Source organism: Ostrinia furnacalis, unplaced genomic scaffold (assembly GCF_004193835.3).
Source record: "Ostrinia furnacalis isolate ACB-3 unplaced genomic scaffold, ASM419383v2 OfSCF0954, whole genome shotgun sequence".
Lineage (NCBI taxonomy): Eukaryota > Metazoa > Arthropoda > Insecta > Lepidoptera > Crambidae > Ostrinia > Ostrinia furnacalis.
In genome coordinates this window covers 1,006,808-1,021,438 of record NW_021131193.1, presented here as the reverse complement: position 1 = coordinate 1,021,438, position 14,631 = coordinate 1,006,808, and the positions used below count along the sequence as shown (strand labels likewise).

Sequence of the window (14,631 nt, the reverse complement as noted above, 5' to 3'; positions counted from 1 at the left end):
TGACTCGCCTCATATTAGGATCATGATAAGCAACTCTGACAAAAGTATTCCTCTATAAGAAATATGGTGGCGTTAAAAGTCGACACAGATCGATTGTTATCGCGTGTCGCAGACTGCGCGTAGAGCTAACTCTTTAACAGTCGTTATCTCAATGATGGCGATTAGGGCGCTAATAACGCAACCGACAGCGACCGCGGTCCGCTAGCTGCGGCCGACCGCAACCACGTCGCCTCTGAATTCCTAAGCAATTAGTAAAAAACGGTAACTAATTTAACTAATAAATAGGCAAGCCTGCTTATTATACACAAGCTTTTGGTCTGTCACTGAAATACTTTTTAAAGCCCGCGCTTCCCTATGAAAAACCAACATAAACCTACGTTGTTTTTTACCCATCTGTGCCAGAAAGAGGGTTATGTTTTGCGACCTGGAGGGCTCGATGGATTTCAGCTTGAGGTGTCATTAGATTTGTATTAAACTATGAGAATAACACTGGATATTACAAAAATTGGAAAACATTAAAATGGCCAAATTGTCTTAATTTTTTTTTCTCAAAACATATCGAGTCTTAAAAAAGGGTTTCATAAATAGTTTGTAATTTATTTTTATTTAACTGAAAATATTATTAAAATAAATAATTTGATGCCTCCGACCTGAATTTTATTATGAAATTGAAAGGATTTATATTCTTCACAATAAATCAAAAATACTGCGTCTCTAGTCCTAAACTAAACAAAGAAAGAAAGATAAACCTTTATTTGACACATAAATAAGGTACATTTACATCATTAAAATAAATTATAGACCCAATACACTAAACCGTCAAAGCTTTCTAGCAAAGCTTCTATGGGTACTAGATAACGGATATAAACATACTTAAATACTTTTTTAATGTTAAATACATGTATTGTTTATTATCCATAGAAAACACCCAGTCCAATACAAACAAAAAGCCAGTGGCTATGAAATATTTTATTAGAAAACTGTGGCAGATTTGATAGTGCGATAGCACTAGCACACACAAAGCTTCACTTCTTGTGCAACATTAACTTGCATAAAACGTCACCACAGACTAGAATTGCTTCAACAACATATCGAGTATTTGAATAAATTCAGCTGTCGGGTAAATAGGGCGGTGTTTTCGGCGAATGTGTGCGCGTGTCCTCGAATGTTATCAGTGCGCGCATGTGTGCATGCTCCATTGCGGCAGCTCCAACCGTGCGCCGGAGTTGACACTGAAGACGACCATTTTATGCCGGTTTATTCTGTGTCCCCTTGATATAAGTGTGTTAACAGCATGAACATACGAACTGGCAGTGTAACCACAGAATTAACTGTGTAACACAGTTGGGAAACGCGCTAAGGCGCGGTGCCTGCGTGACCTGCGTCTGTGCGGCCGTCGAGCGTTACATTTATAATAACTTTAATTTTATTGTAGGTACATAGCTCTCACTCGACTATTTGTTATAATAACAGCCCCTTGTTTATACAAGTTCGATTTATTTTTACAATTTTAATTGTCAACATCTCTGATATATCATCGTAGTTATTATAATGAGTGTTGATAGAAAAATAAAGATGATCTCACGCAAGACGGTAAACTGACAAGCGTCTGTAAGTACCTACTTATACATATGAACATGAGGAGCGGAGCGTTTAAACACAAGTTTAAAGGGGGGTCCCAGAATGGTCTAGTGCCCACTGTGGTGGACAGCCGCTCGGGCGGGCAAAAACATCGAAATACCTTGGTTTAATTACAGGTTTATTTTTTTGCATAAAATGCCCAGACGGGTATCAAAAACATAAACTTTAAACTTAAAAAAAGGCATCAAAAAGAATTTAAAAAAAGTATAAAAACATAGACAATATGTATATCAAAAAAAGATTGGTTCACCTATCGGTTCCACCCTAGGACCACTTGTTGAGCCACCGATTCCAAGATGATAGCTGAAAACCAGTGTTGCAAGGATCTGTCCTTACAACGTATACTGAGCCAGGTCCAATTGCCTTCGGTGTACTTATTAGTTGTAAGTCTAACTACCTGTACCTACCTATGTCTAATGGTTCGAAGGCAATAAATACATTTTTTATTTATTTATTTATTTGATAGTACTCACTCATGAGTAGTCACTGTAGTCAGACATGAGTTATGATACGAATCGTGTGATCACTTATCGTTTCCAACCTGTTTAGGTAGGTTGCTCGTTGTATGTATAGCTGTTTCTACAAAGCAATGTCAGATGAATCTTTCTGCAGTGTCATTATTACAACCTATTAGTGTCCGGTGTCGTCGCCGTGACGTCACGCAGCCTCTCGCGTGAATGGTCCGCGCGCAGCTCTTGCTGACGCAGCGTCTCACGGTCAACAACATTCGCGTTACATAAGCTGAAATTTCGCGAGTCAGCGATCATGAGCAATATGAGCATGCAACGTTCGTTCATAAATATTACTACTTATTGCTTGCATTTGACCATCTCAATATTCAGTATATCCGCCTCTGTGGTCTAGTGGTAAGACCACCTGCTTCAGACGCAGAGGTCCCGGGTTCGATTCCCAGTGGGGGCAGATTTTTCTGTTCGGTTTGGTTGGTGGTAGGGCTTGTTCTAAGTCCGCCTGGCTAGCTACCACCATCTTACCTAAGTCTGTCGCCATAACAACAGTGTTAACAGCATTGTTGTGTTCCGGCAGTTAGAGGTAAGATAGCCAGTTCCTCCGTGGTTGAGGATTCCGGGTGAAGCTCGCTTCCACCTTCGGCCTGATCGTCACTTACCATCAGGTGAGATACAGGCCAAGAGCATCCTCGTTGTGTATAAAAAAAAAAAAAAAAAAATATTTTTTTAATTAGTAACATTAACCCGGTAATTAATTTTTTTAACTACATGGGCAGTTAAGTAGTTTTAAGTGTTTGTAGTGGTGATTGTTTGCGCAAAGTATACACCTAACAGTTTAACGCTTTTTGTAGCTACATCAATAGTTCATGCTCTATTGTTGTAATACTATAACTAATTTGACCTATTTATGAATCTCAACCTGAGTTCTACTTTTAATGTAAGTAGTTTATTCCCTCAGAAAAATCCCAATTTATGAATTTAGGCCGCAATCTACTTACTATGCTATACACATATAACTGTGAAAAAAGCAAGACCAACCAAATACCAGGTCCAAGATTTTACCAAAGTTGAAAAATATGGGAACAGCACCTAGCAAACAAAAATTTTAAAGAACTTGTTAATCATTGTAATCTCTTTCCATGTTATTTCGCTCTCGTTTGCATGGCATGTGTGCGGTTTCTGCGAATGAGTAATGGCGATGCCTACTTCCTGCGCGGCCGGCGACACTTAACCCACTAACGAGCAGCGCCCGAACAATAAGTACAATAACTCCACGATCCGCGCTAGTTCTACGCTAAGACGTTGTGCAAACTCAGAAAACCCTCAAACAATCCCTTGTGCAAATACATGGCCAGGTTTTTTCAACCCACTCCGGAAGAGTGTAAAAACTCGATCCTTTGTTTATACTCGGGAATAGCATTTTTGAAAGTTTACAAACTTAACAAGCATCTTGTTTGCCGGTTTTGTTAGAAACTTTAGATGAAATATTTTGGTATTCACCTGTCTGTGGATAAGCAAAACTACTACTACTACTAAACCAATAAAAGTACGTAACTACACTAATCTTACGTAATAAACAAAATGTAGAGTCGGCTCTATGAACTTTATTTACGTGCCAAATTATATTGTTGGACTGTATGCTTGCCAGAAACAAAGCCTGTTGTGCTGTTGTTGAATTACTGAGTAAAGTAAAATATTTATCAAAGACTTTTTGTAAACAAATGACTACTGTAGTAGCGGGTGTAATGTGACAGCGTGTGAAGAGTCGAGTTAGCATTAAGGAGACCTACTGACGTCGTACCTGCTCGATTCAATTCCACTGTATCTTATTACAAGTTACGTACAAAAACTAATAGAGTCACCATGGAAGTTTTTAAACAGGAATAGAAAAAAAATCTTATTCTTAAGTGACTTTGTAGCAAAATTTTAACTACCTGTCTAGTTAAAGCAAGTACTGAATTTGCTTCAGCCTTAGAGTTTTAAAACAAAATGTAATTCCAAATTCAACTCTTTGCATATTCAATATATCAATAGCAGGAACAGCAAGAGCAGTTTAAGGTTGTCTTTGATCTGATGTTGTCAGTTTGGTCTAGTTATACGTAATTGTGAAAATCGTTTACCGAAATACGTTTATGTCATTATGATTGTGATGTAATTGTTGCGCAATCATTAACTTAAAACGAAAATCGAATGAGTGACATACTAAAAATCTCTTGCTGGTGACCTTGGAATTTTATTATATTTTGTTTTAAAACTCTAATATTATATTAGGTTATTCTGTTAACAGACGTTGACCAATAACAATAATATTCAGTTCGATTACTACTATATTTCGAACGATTTTATATTTCTTGTTTTTTACATCAGTACCTACTAGAGCATGTTGGGTACATTTATTTTCCTTAACACAGTATAGTTTATTTATTGTAAGTAATTAAAATAAGGAAAATTCTGAACAACGACCGGCGAACCGAGAGTGCTCCTAAAAAAACGGCTAATAACATTATTAATAATATTGTTGTGGCCAGTAGTTGTTTATGCTACGCTAATGAACCTTCATTTGAAGCAATTGTTTTCTACATTTATAGCGTCATTTTATATTTTTAGTAAAACATTTACGAGTAAATCATGTTTATTCAACTCTTTGCATATTTAGCAGCACATTGATTTTAACCGGTGTCACCAAACAATGGTTTCGAATCTAAGGCTGGATTGCACCATCTTACTTAAACTTTGACAAACGTCAAAAATCTGTCGAACTCCATACAAAAAGCACCGGTTATCGTCATAGTTACCGTTAAAGTTAGGTGGTGGTTAAACTCAGCCTTAATATTTTTTATCTAAAGTTTAGACATTTGTCCCGCTTGTTTTCAATTGTCACATCCGATATCGGCATCGGCATCATAAAACTATATCATAATGATAAAGGCATCCCGATGTAGCTCGCGGGCCGGGCGTCTTCGGCAGTGTCGCGGGAGATAACACGGCGCTCCGTGTAACGCACACATCCCTATACAGCGTGTTTCTTAGAATTACACAATTTAGAAAAATGATCAGTCCCATGATGAATAAATTGCTTGTTTACACTGTTCGCGAATAGGTTTCGTACATACACATATACCTAATTCCCAACAAATTTACAAGTTCATTTTTTTTAAAGTTCCCAGGCATTACAAGAAACTTTTCTGTTGTTATTTCCATACAATGATTTTTTAATCTAAATATATATAACTCAAAGGTGACTGACTGACTGACTGGCATAGTGATCTATCAACCAACGCACAACCTAAACCACTCTGTCTGGACGGATCGGGCTGAAATTTGGCAGGCATGTTATGACGTAGGCATCCGCTAAGAAAAGATTTTACATTGTGCATTTATTTAAGATATATCTGTAAGACTTTTTGTAAAACCGTCTGTTCAATTGTTTGTTATCCTTAATAAAATAAAATAAAATAAGGGGGTAAAACGGGATCCACGCGTACGAATTCGCGGGCGGCCGCTAGTATTATTTATTTTTATAGGCGCCAATAAAAAATGAGACTGTAAAGTTTCATCAAAGTTGAATGTAGCTTGTTACCGTGCACGATGTAAAAGTGTACGGAGAGGATTACATTTGTTGTATGTCGTATCGTAATTCGTATCGTATCAGTATCACTGAGGTGTGGGAGCAGACTGTAGCGCGGCGCGCCGGCGCTGGGCTGGTGTTGCCGGCGTGTTTGCGCAGGCTCGGCTCTAACGCGCCATTTTACACGTTTTAAGAGCCCTCGGATCGTTTCCAAATTTGTCCTCTTTATTTTTTGTCGTGTTGAGTGACGGCTTAAGTGTCTCGAGTGAGTTATTTGTATAGGCTCTGCGTTCCGGTGTGGGTCGATGATGCGCAAATAACCGCCGTCTATTAGCTTTATATATTATACCGGGTAATTTTTGTTTAAAACCTTTTATTATTCGAAATCTTTCTTTTGTTTTTATTTTGAAGTTGCAGTAAGCCCACGAATTATGTGTACATAGATTTTAATATGGCTTTATCTTGAATATTTTCACATTAGTGAAATACATAAGTACCTACTGTCCTATTGTGGTAGGTAGACAGAAAGATAAACTGCTGCAAATTATAATTCTAAACTTATTTTTATGTCCCTAACTCCCTAGTGGCGCGTGGCGTCTGCCGAGTGCCGGTCACCCGTCGGACAGGGTGTCGGACAACTGTCCGCAACACGTGCGGTGCGCGCTGTAAGACATAGTAATAAAAAATAACTAATCCTTCAATCTTTACCATCTGGGATATTTTAAGTATGTTGTCTGTGCCTTCACTTTGAGTAAGTTTTTATTCTGTCCACGTTAATTTGTGACAGAAACACTGAAAGTGCTGAACATCGGCTTATTCTTCAAATGATATCAACATTTCAATCCCATGGCATTGATACACAATTTTCTTTCGCAATCACAATAATCGCCAATCTTTGTCTTTATTCTGGTTGACAAGGTTCAGTGTATCCAAAATTCTTGAGAATCGTTAAATGTCCGGGTTTCTGGTCGAGTGAAATTGACATTTGTAAATTCCCGGCGTGATGTTGCAACGCGCGGGCCGTGTCGGCGGCGCACGTGCGGCGGCCCGCGCCTGTAAGTCACGCGCACGAACCGTAACTTGGTTTCCGTGTACTGCCGATGCGGGCTGTTCGCCTGCTCTTATTGATTGTTGTTCTAACGGGACATGGATTGTAAGTGTAGGTTGTTTTCTAACTTTAGCAATCCATTTCAGTTGTATTGGCCAGTTAACTAGTTTTCAATTGAAATACCTTTGCACAAACATATTTAAATGGTGTGGTCGAAAGCTTGAATTCATTGACTTTGTTTGGGATAAGTAAAGATGCTTTTATTAGCATCTAATCATTTAATAGAATAATACCTAAAAGGACACTAGGTGACTTTGGACAGTGTTATTGTAAGCACCACGATTTGCATTTTCTTTGGGGCTTATCGTCGCATTATCCCGATACATTTGCACAGCGCTCCACGAGTGAGAGCTCCATAATGGGGTCTAATGCGTTCGTAACAGTCGTTATCTCTTCCGGACGAGTTTTCCAAATTCGTCGTGCCATCAGCACAACGCGCAACGGTAGCGGAGTAGTGTCGCCGTAATGAATGTAAGCGGGTCGAGGGCGCCGGCGGGGCGCGGGGCGGGGCGGGAGGGGTGCGCCCGCGCCGATAACGCACCTACTTCCGAGACGTTCCGAGCCATTAGCCTCAACTCGCACTCCACTTAACAACACGCAGCGCTCCAAATAATGTAATGCCTAGGCGCTGTCGATGAACCCTGAGCAAACACACGTCATCCATGTCACCGTATTTAGGGTTCAAACTTCCTTTCGCTACAATGCTTTTACGTACTTTCGCGGAGAAAACCTATTTAATTTCAACAAAGTCGTCCGCGAGAAATGACCTTTGTTCTGCGATATTCACCATGCCCAAGGCCCAGTTTCCACCAAAGCGGAGAGGAGAGGGGATGTGTTTGATAGGTCGATCAGATCACATCATCTCGCCGCTTAACTTCAGTTCGGAATTCTGATTAGTTTTTCAACCGACTTCAAAAAAGGAGGAGGTTCTCAATTCGACCCGTATGTTTTTTTTTCTATGTTTGTTACGCGATAACTCCGCCAATTATGAACCGATTTGAACAAATCTTTTTTCGGCGTATAGGTAATACCTCAAGGGTGGTCCCATTTAAATTTAATAATAGAAAAAACAACCCCCAAGGGTGGAAAATTGGGGATGAACTTTTTTATACGCAATATCTCCGCCGATTATAAATCAATTTGAACGATTATTTTTTTGTTGAATAGGTATTATCAAAAGGGTGGTTTCATGCGAATTTGAAGAAAATATTTCACCCCCAAGGGTGGAAAATTGGGGATGAACTTTTTTATACGCAATATTTTTAATTTTTAGTTTTTTTTTGTGTTCACGCATTTGAAGTCGGTTTTATTTTTTTTAAAAGTTAATTATTTAAAAACACATCTCTTCCCCGCTTTGGTGAAACCGGGCCCAATCCATTTTAGTATGGTGTATTATTATGTATCATTTTATTTAATAGTATACATACTAAACTGGCGGAATTCAAAGCTGTAATTGACCTCCTGAAAAGTTTTGAGGGAGACGTTTAGCTAGATGGCGTTCTATGTATAATCTTGGCCACCAGTTACAACAGACGACTAATCAAATTACCCCAGTGGATGCAGGATGGATCACAATTCACTAACGCACGACTATCTGTAGTACTTTAGGACTACCTTGGGTTGTATCATGGTTAGGTCCTGGTTAATAACTTATGAGGGCAGTCCGGAGTGCCACGACATGTTCATTCGCAAGGCGGCTAAACTTGCCCAATGAGTTCCGATAAGTCTCGTAACTGTTCGCCGCGCAAATGTCACGTAAATGAAGAATTCTCATTACTCAATGGATGTCGTAAGCGAGATAAGCGCTGCTGCGCGTGAGCTCGGCACGTATCGGTCGCAGCTGTTACAACTCGCGTATTGCCGTTATGAAATTATTTTCAGTATTTAATTTCCAAATCAAAAATAAAAAATAAATCTAAACAAAAATTAAAGTACATACTTAGGTTCTATCGGACCAGACTCCATTAACTGACCAATATATTCCTCAATTCCTGATTCCTTTCAAGATCAGTTATCAAGTCATCTTAAAATTATTTCATAATAAAAGTATGACTAAGGGCTGTTTTTTCAATCGTCGGATAACTTTTAACTGAAGAATAAGTTTGGCACATTGACTTATGGCAGTTCAGTATGGAAGATATGTCACAATGACAAGTTTATTCTTCAGATAAAAGATATCTGACGATTGAAAAATCAGCCCTAATTCAAATTCAAATTATTTTATTGCATGTCACATGGGCATGGGTAAAGGTTGACAGAACATTGTATTTCGCTTTGAAATGGAGAAAGGAAAAGTATTGTCATGGTCATATCTGTCAAACTGGGTGTTTCTGAATATCACGCGGTTCTAATCGGTCCTTCCTGGCGCAGAGGCGGCGGCGGCGGCGGCGGCGCGGTGTACTCGCGCTGCGCGTACCCCAGCCCCGCGCCCTACTTCGGCGCGCCCGCCGAGCTCGCCGTGCAGCAGCAGATCTGGAGCCCCAGCACAGGTACCGCACCCGTTCCACTGCCATAAATAAACTCAACCACTGGATCCAGCCACGGATATCATTCAAAATAATACAAATGATTTGCCACGATACTAGTGTCGTAAGGTACATCGTGCCACAGGTTATCTTGTATCATCAACAGGCTGCATTCATTATCGTTCAACAGACTATCTACGTCGATATTCAATTCCCAATTCGTCAAAAACGTCTTAAATTTTCTTTATTCTTGAACAATTACAAATGGTATACAGCACAGCTAAACCCAAAGTGTTTCCAGCCGGCGGTTCTCCCACGTACGGCGGGTCGAGCGGCGGCGGCGGCGGCGGCGGCGGCGGCGGCGGCGGCGTGGTGCTGGGCGAGGAGTACGCGGGCGAGGCGGGCGGCGGCGAGGCGGCGGGCGGCGCGCTGCCGGCCTTCAGCGCGCGCTTCGGCGGCGCCTTCGCCTGCGCCACCTCGCGCGCCTCCACCGTGTACGGCAACCCCGGCCTCACCGCCAATGCTTACACGCACCAGGTCGGTAACTCACATGGGTTGTTCTTTTTGTCGTGATCCGGGAATTGATATTCTATTAGGTGTTGTTTCTGGCTGCGTTATTATAGCGTTTTGATCTGATGACTCATGACTTCATGAGTGTACATTATAGTATCTTCATAATTATGTTCATATTAAAGAATATTTTTTTCTTTTTAATATTGGGTAGAGCCAGATATTGAAGTGAATAAAAACAAACTTAGTCTTGATCTCTTCTTGCGTCTTAGTTTTGAAGTAGGTTAAATAGTTTGAAGTGTGTGCGCTTTGCTGACAAAGGCTCGTGCCGCTGTTTCCAGGACGTGTGGGGCCTGGACGGCAGCCGCCGGCCGCAGCTCTCGGCCGCCGCCAGTCTATCAGCCAGTAAGTACCTCTACATCATGACAAATACTCGTATGATAGCACCATTGACTTGTTTTAAATACACTCGCGAGCAAAACTATGGAATCACTTACATGAAGTTGTTTCCACGCGAACTTGTGTACTAACGAATTTGTTAGGAACAAAAAAAGTGGCACCATTTTGAAGATTAAACTTTTATCTTTGAACTGATACCAAATTCATTTAAATAACACCAGTATTTAAAAAGATATCCCGGCTGATGTGAAGAAGTAACGAAAAAGACATGTATGAACTGTTTGATACGTCGCGAGTTGCGGCCTATTTACCCCCTATAAAAGCACGCGTTTTTAGATTTTTGCTTTCACACGTTGATTCATACACATCTCCGCTTCTTTTGACACTTTACCTGGGATTCTACACCTTCAGAAGCAGCACAAATCGTTGCACTATTGCAAGAAGGGCTCAGCCAGCGGGCTGTCGCACGTCAGCGCCACATAAGCCAGTCCTGGGTTTCGAAAGTTTTAAGACGCTTTCGGGAGACTGGTGGCTTTATCCCGAGACTAAGTTCTAAACAGCGCCGGCGCACATCGCAGAGGGAAGACCGTTTTTTCATGTCAACCTCTCTATGAAATCGTCATTTGACTGGAATCGATGTCCATCAAGAGCTCAGAAATGTTCGTAAGATAGCTGTTAGCGAGTGGACAGTTCGTCTAAGATATAAGCAATAGAATTTGACTCCAAAAAGGCCTGCCACAGGCTCGAAACTGACGGCAGGTCACCGATAAGCACCCTTTCAATTTGCTCGTACACATCTCGATGGGAAGGCGAGTAATGGAGGCGAGTTCTGTTCTCCGATGAATGCAAACTGTGTTTGCAGGGCAGCAGTCGAAGAGGTCGGGTTTATAGGCGGCCTGAGGAGCGATTTGTGCAGTGCTGGTTCGCTGAAACAGTGGCTTATGGGGGTGGCTTGCTCGACTTAACATCGAGATGTGTACGAGCAAATTGAAAGCGTGCTTATCGGTGACCTGCCGTCAGTTTCGAGCCTGTGGCAGGCCTTTTTGGAGTTAAATTCTATTGCTTATGTCTTAGACAAACTGTCTACTCGCTAACAGCTATCCTACGAACATTTCTGAGCTCTTACTGGACGTCGATTCCAGTCAAATGACGATTTCATAGAGAGGTTGACATGAAAAAACGGTCTTCCCTCTGCGATGTGCGCCGGCGCTGTTCAGAACTTGGTCTCGGGATAAAGCCACCAGTCTCCCGAAAGCGTCTTAAAACTTTCGAAACCCAGGACTGGCTTATGTGGCGCTGACGTGCGACAGCCCGCTGGCTGAGCCCTTCTTGCAATAGTGCAACGATTTGTGCTGCTTCTGAAGGTGTAGAATTCCAGGTAAAGTGTCAAAAGAAGCGGAGATGTGTATGAATCAACGTGTGAAAGAAAAAATCCGAAAACGCGTGCTTTTATAGGGGGTAAATAGGCCGCAAATCGCGACGTATCAAACAGTTCATACATATCTTTTTCGTTACTTCTCCACATCAGCCGGGATATCTTTTTAAATACTGGTGTGATTTGAATGAATTTGGTATCAATTTAAAGATAAAAGTTTAATCTTTAAAATGGTGCCACTTTTTTTGTTCCTAACAAATTCGTTAGTACACAAGATCGCGTGGAAACAACTTCATGTAAGTGATTCCATACTTTTGCTCGCGAGTGTATTATAGATTGATACTTTAAAGTGTTTAAAGTATAGGAGTTTAGGTGTAGGAGTAGTATACAAATACGTAACTGTGTGTCTCTATTTAGTCCAGTCAATAAAGCATTATAGATGGAAAACTGTAGAACACAATTTCTGACTTCAGGACTTTATTTAGACTAGTTAGGAGGTGAACATAGCAAAAGTCCCCGCCCTTAGCCCTTGAGCCGACGGGGAGAGGGGGGTTTAAAGGTGCCACTTTTCGGTTTTTCGCTTAATCCTCGGAAACTATGCGTCCTAGTGACATGACTACTTTGAACTAAAAAAAGCATATTCAATTTGCTACAGATGAGATGGACAAGTTTTTCTATAAATTGTATAGTTTTCGCGGCATCTGCTCTAGAAGGTCTGTAATATTGGAAATTTTATTTTTGTCTTACATGTTCCCATCAGGAGAAAATCGACTAAATCAACATTGAGCAATCATTCTAGACATGCGGGAGCATGTTAAGCCTAGTTCCAGCGAGGGGACTACACCGTGCGTATATTTAGACGAATCACTTTGAGCCACTTTTGACTCCTCATCACTCAAAAACTACTGTGCATTAACACTTCAAATTTGGCTCATGTGTTGAGACTTGCAAGATATACATCAGTTTCAAATTTCATAAATATGCCTCAAACGGTTCTTTAGATATTGACGTCCAAAAATCTACATGTCTGACCTATAGACCAAATTCTAACCACTTCCAGATGACCTCGAAGGTTCAAATTTGGCATCCAGAAAGGTAGTTATGTAAATACAAAGGAACAAATAAAAAACCAGTAAATTTTAACATTTCACATGTGATAGATAGATAGTAGTGCTCTAAATATCGATTTTTGAACGTCAATACCTAAATAACCGTTTGAGGTATATTTATGAAATTTGAAGCTGATGTACATCTTGCAAGTCTCAATAGATGAGCCAAATTTGAAGTGTTAATGCACAGTAGTTTTTGAATGATGAGCAGTCAAAAGTGGCTCTAATTGGTTCGTCTAAATATACGCACGGTGCAGTCCCCTCCATGGAACTAGGCTTAACATGCTCCCGCATGTCTATAGTGTTTGCTCAATGTTGATTTAGTCGATTTTCTCCTGAAAGGAACATGTAAGACAACAATAAAATTTCCAATTTTACAGACCTTCTAGAGCAGATGCCGCAAAAACTATATAAGATATAGAAAAAATTGACGGTCTCACCTGTAGCAAATTGAATAAGCTTTTTTTGGTTCATAGTAGTTATGTCACTAGGACGCATAGTTTCCGAGGATTAAGCGAAAAACCGAAAAGTGGTACCTTTAAACCCCCCTCTTCCCGCCGGCTCAAGGGCTAAGGGCGGGGACTTTTGCTATGATCACCTCCTAACTAGGCTAAATAAAGTCCCGAGGTCAGAAATTGTGTTCCACGGATTTCTCTCTACACCGTCGTTAAGGCATTCATTGACTGGACTAATTCACATTCAGAAAAAGGTAGGAATGTGGATACCATTCACTTAGATAATACTTTAATTAAAAATATTATGACTCACATGTTTGTAACATTTTTGCACAGTTATTTTGAAATAAACAGTTATTAGAATCTACGCCAATACAATATGATCAAACATTGAATTCGCTATCACTTAAATATTGAATGACTGGTTTTCACATTCCTATTAAAGAATTTAAATGCCCGATAATACAGAAAGAAACCTTTCAAAATTTTCCGTTGGTCATTTTGTACGCGCATTCCGTCCCTGCGTTCACGCGCATTAGGGCCGCTCTTTGTTCGCCGACGAGTGATTCGCCAGACCAAGTCCACTTTCCAAGTGAATCATCGACTCACGTTACCATTTCGGTGGTAAATTATAGTGAATAATATTTAAACAACACTCTAATGGACAGTAAATAAATCATTACTAATTTATTGTTTTTGTTAATGTAAACTTGACATTTACAATAGATAAATACATACATGCATAGTACATACGAAAACTAAATGTATCATTACTTCATTATGAAATATTCAATGACTCCTTGGTAACACGCTGCTTAACATGACCTAACAAGAGTAAATATTAATCCAGAATAAATCGTCAGTTATTCAACATTTTGACATATGTATTTCCCATACTGAAACTGTCAATGTGCCAGTTATACCAGAAGTTATACTCAGATAAAAGTTTGGTCGAATCGGTCCTTAAGAACGAAACATAGATCTACTTTTCGGCCTTACTAAATAAGTAAATATAACCTCATAAAATGTTCTTGTAAGAGTTATTGAAATTACAAGAGGCGAGCAGCAGCCCGCAAGCTCGCCGTCATAATTAGTCGTTCGTACAACAATAGCGTCCGGACGGTAAACACGACCGATAGCAACAGCTAAGTTTTTGTCAATACGAGATTTTTTACGGACAGGGGCGGCGTGGCGCGGGTCACGCCGATAGCCTCGCGCTGTCAAAACTAATAACCATCTCTAAATAACTTCACAGATATATTTTTATAGCGATAAGCTATTTTTGAAAAACATCGATAATGGAGTCCGGGTAACATTCACGGTTCCCTCTTGGAACAATGAAAACGTTTTTGTAACGGTTTTTTTCGGTTTTCACATCCACTTGAACCTTCGTCTATCTTCGAAAGCGGCAATAACTGATTTTATTTCGGCTTTAAAAGCTATTAAATAATTAATTGCCTTTCTTTGAACCACTGTAAATATTGTTCAGATATAATTTTTAAAAGACACTTAAATGTTAGTTTCGGCACTAAAC

General features: G+C 40.2%; 1 protein-coding gene across 5 annotated transcripts in view; it reads left to right on the top strand.

Moving 5' to 3' along the window:
- Window positions 1-14,631, top strand: part of Gata-beta (transcription factor BCFI) — a 46,905-nt gene that overhangs the window by 24,358 nt on the left and 7,916 nt on the right. For all 5 annotated transcript variants that reach the window (XM_028301558.1, XM_028301560.1, XM_028301557.1 and 2 more), the window contains exons 3-5: window positions 9,155-9,273; window positions 9,551-9,786; window positions 10,101-10,164. In XM_028301558.1, coding sequence (XP_028157359.1) covers window positions 9,155-9,273; window positions 9,551-9,786; window positions 10,101-10,164 — 419 coding nt within the window. The remainder of the gene's footprint in view (window positions 1-9,154; window positions 9,274-9,550; window positions 9,787-10,100; window positions 10,165-14,631) is intronic.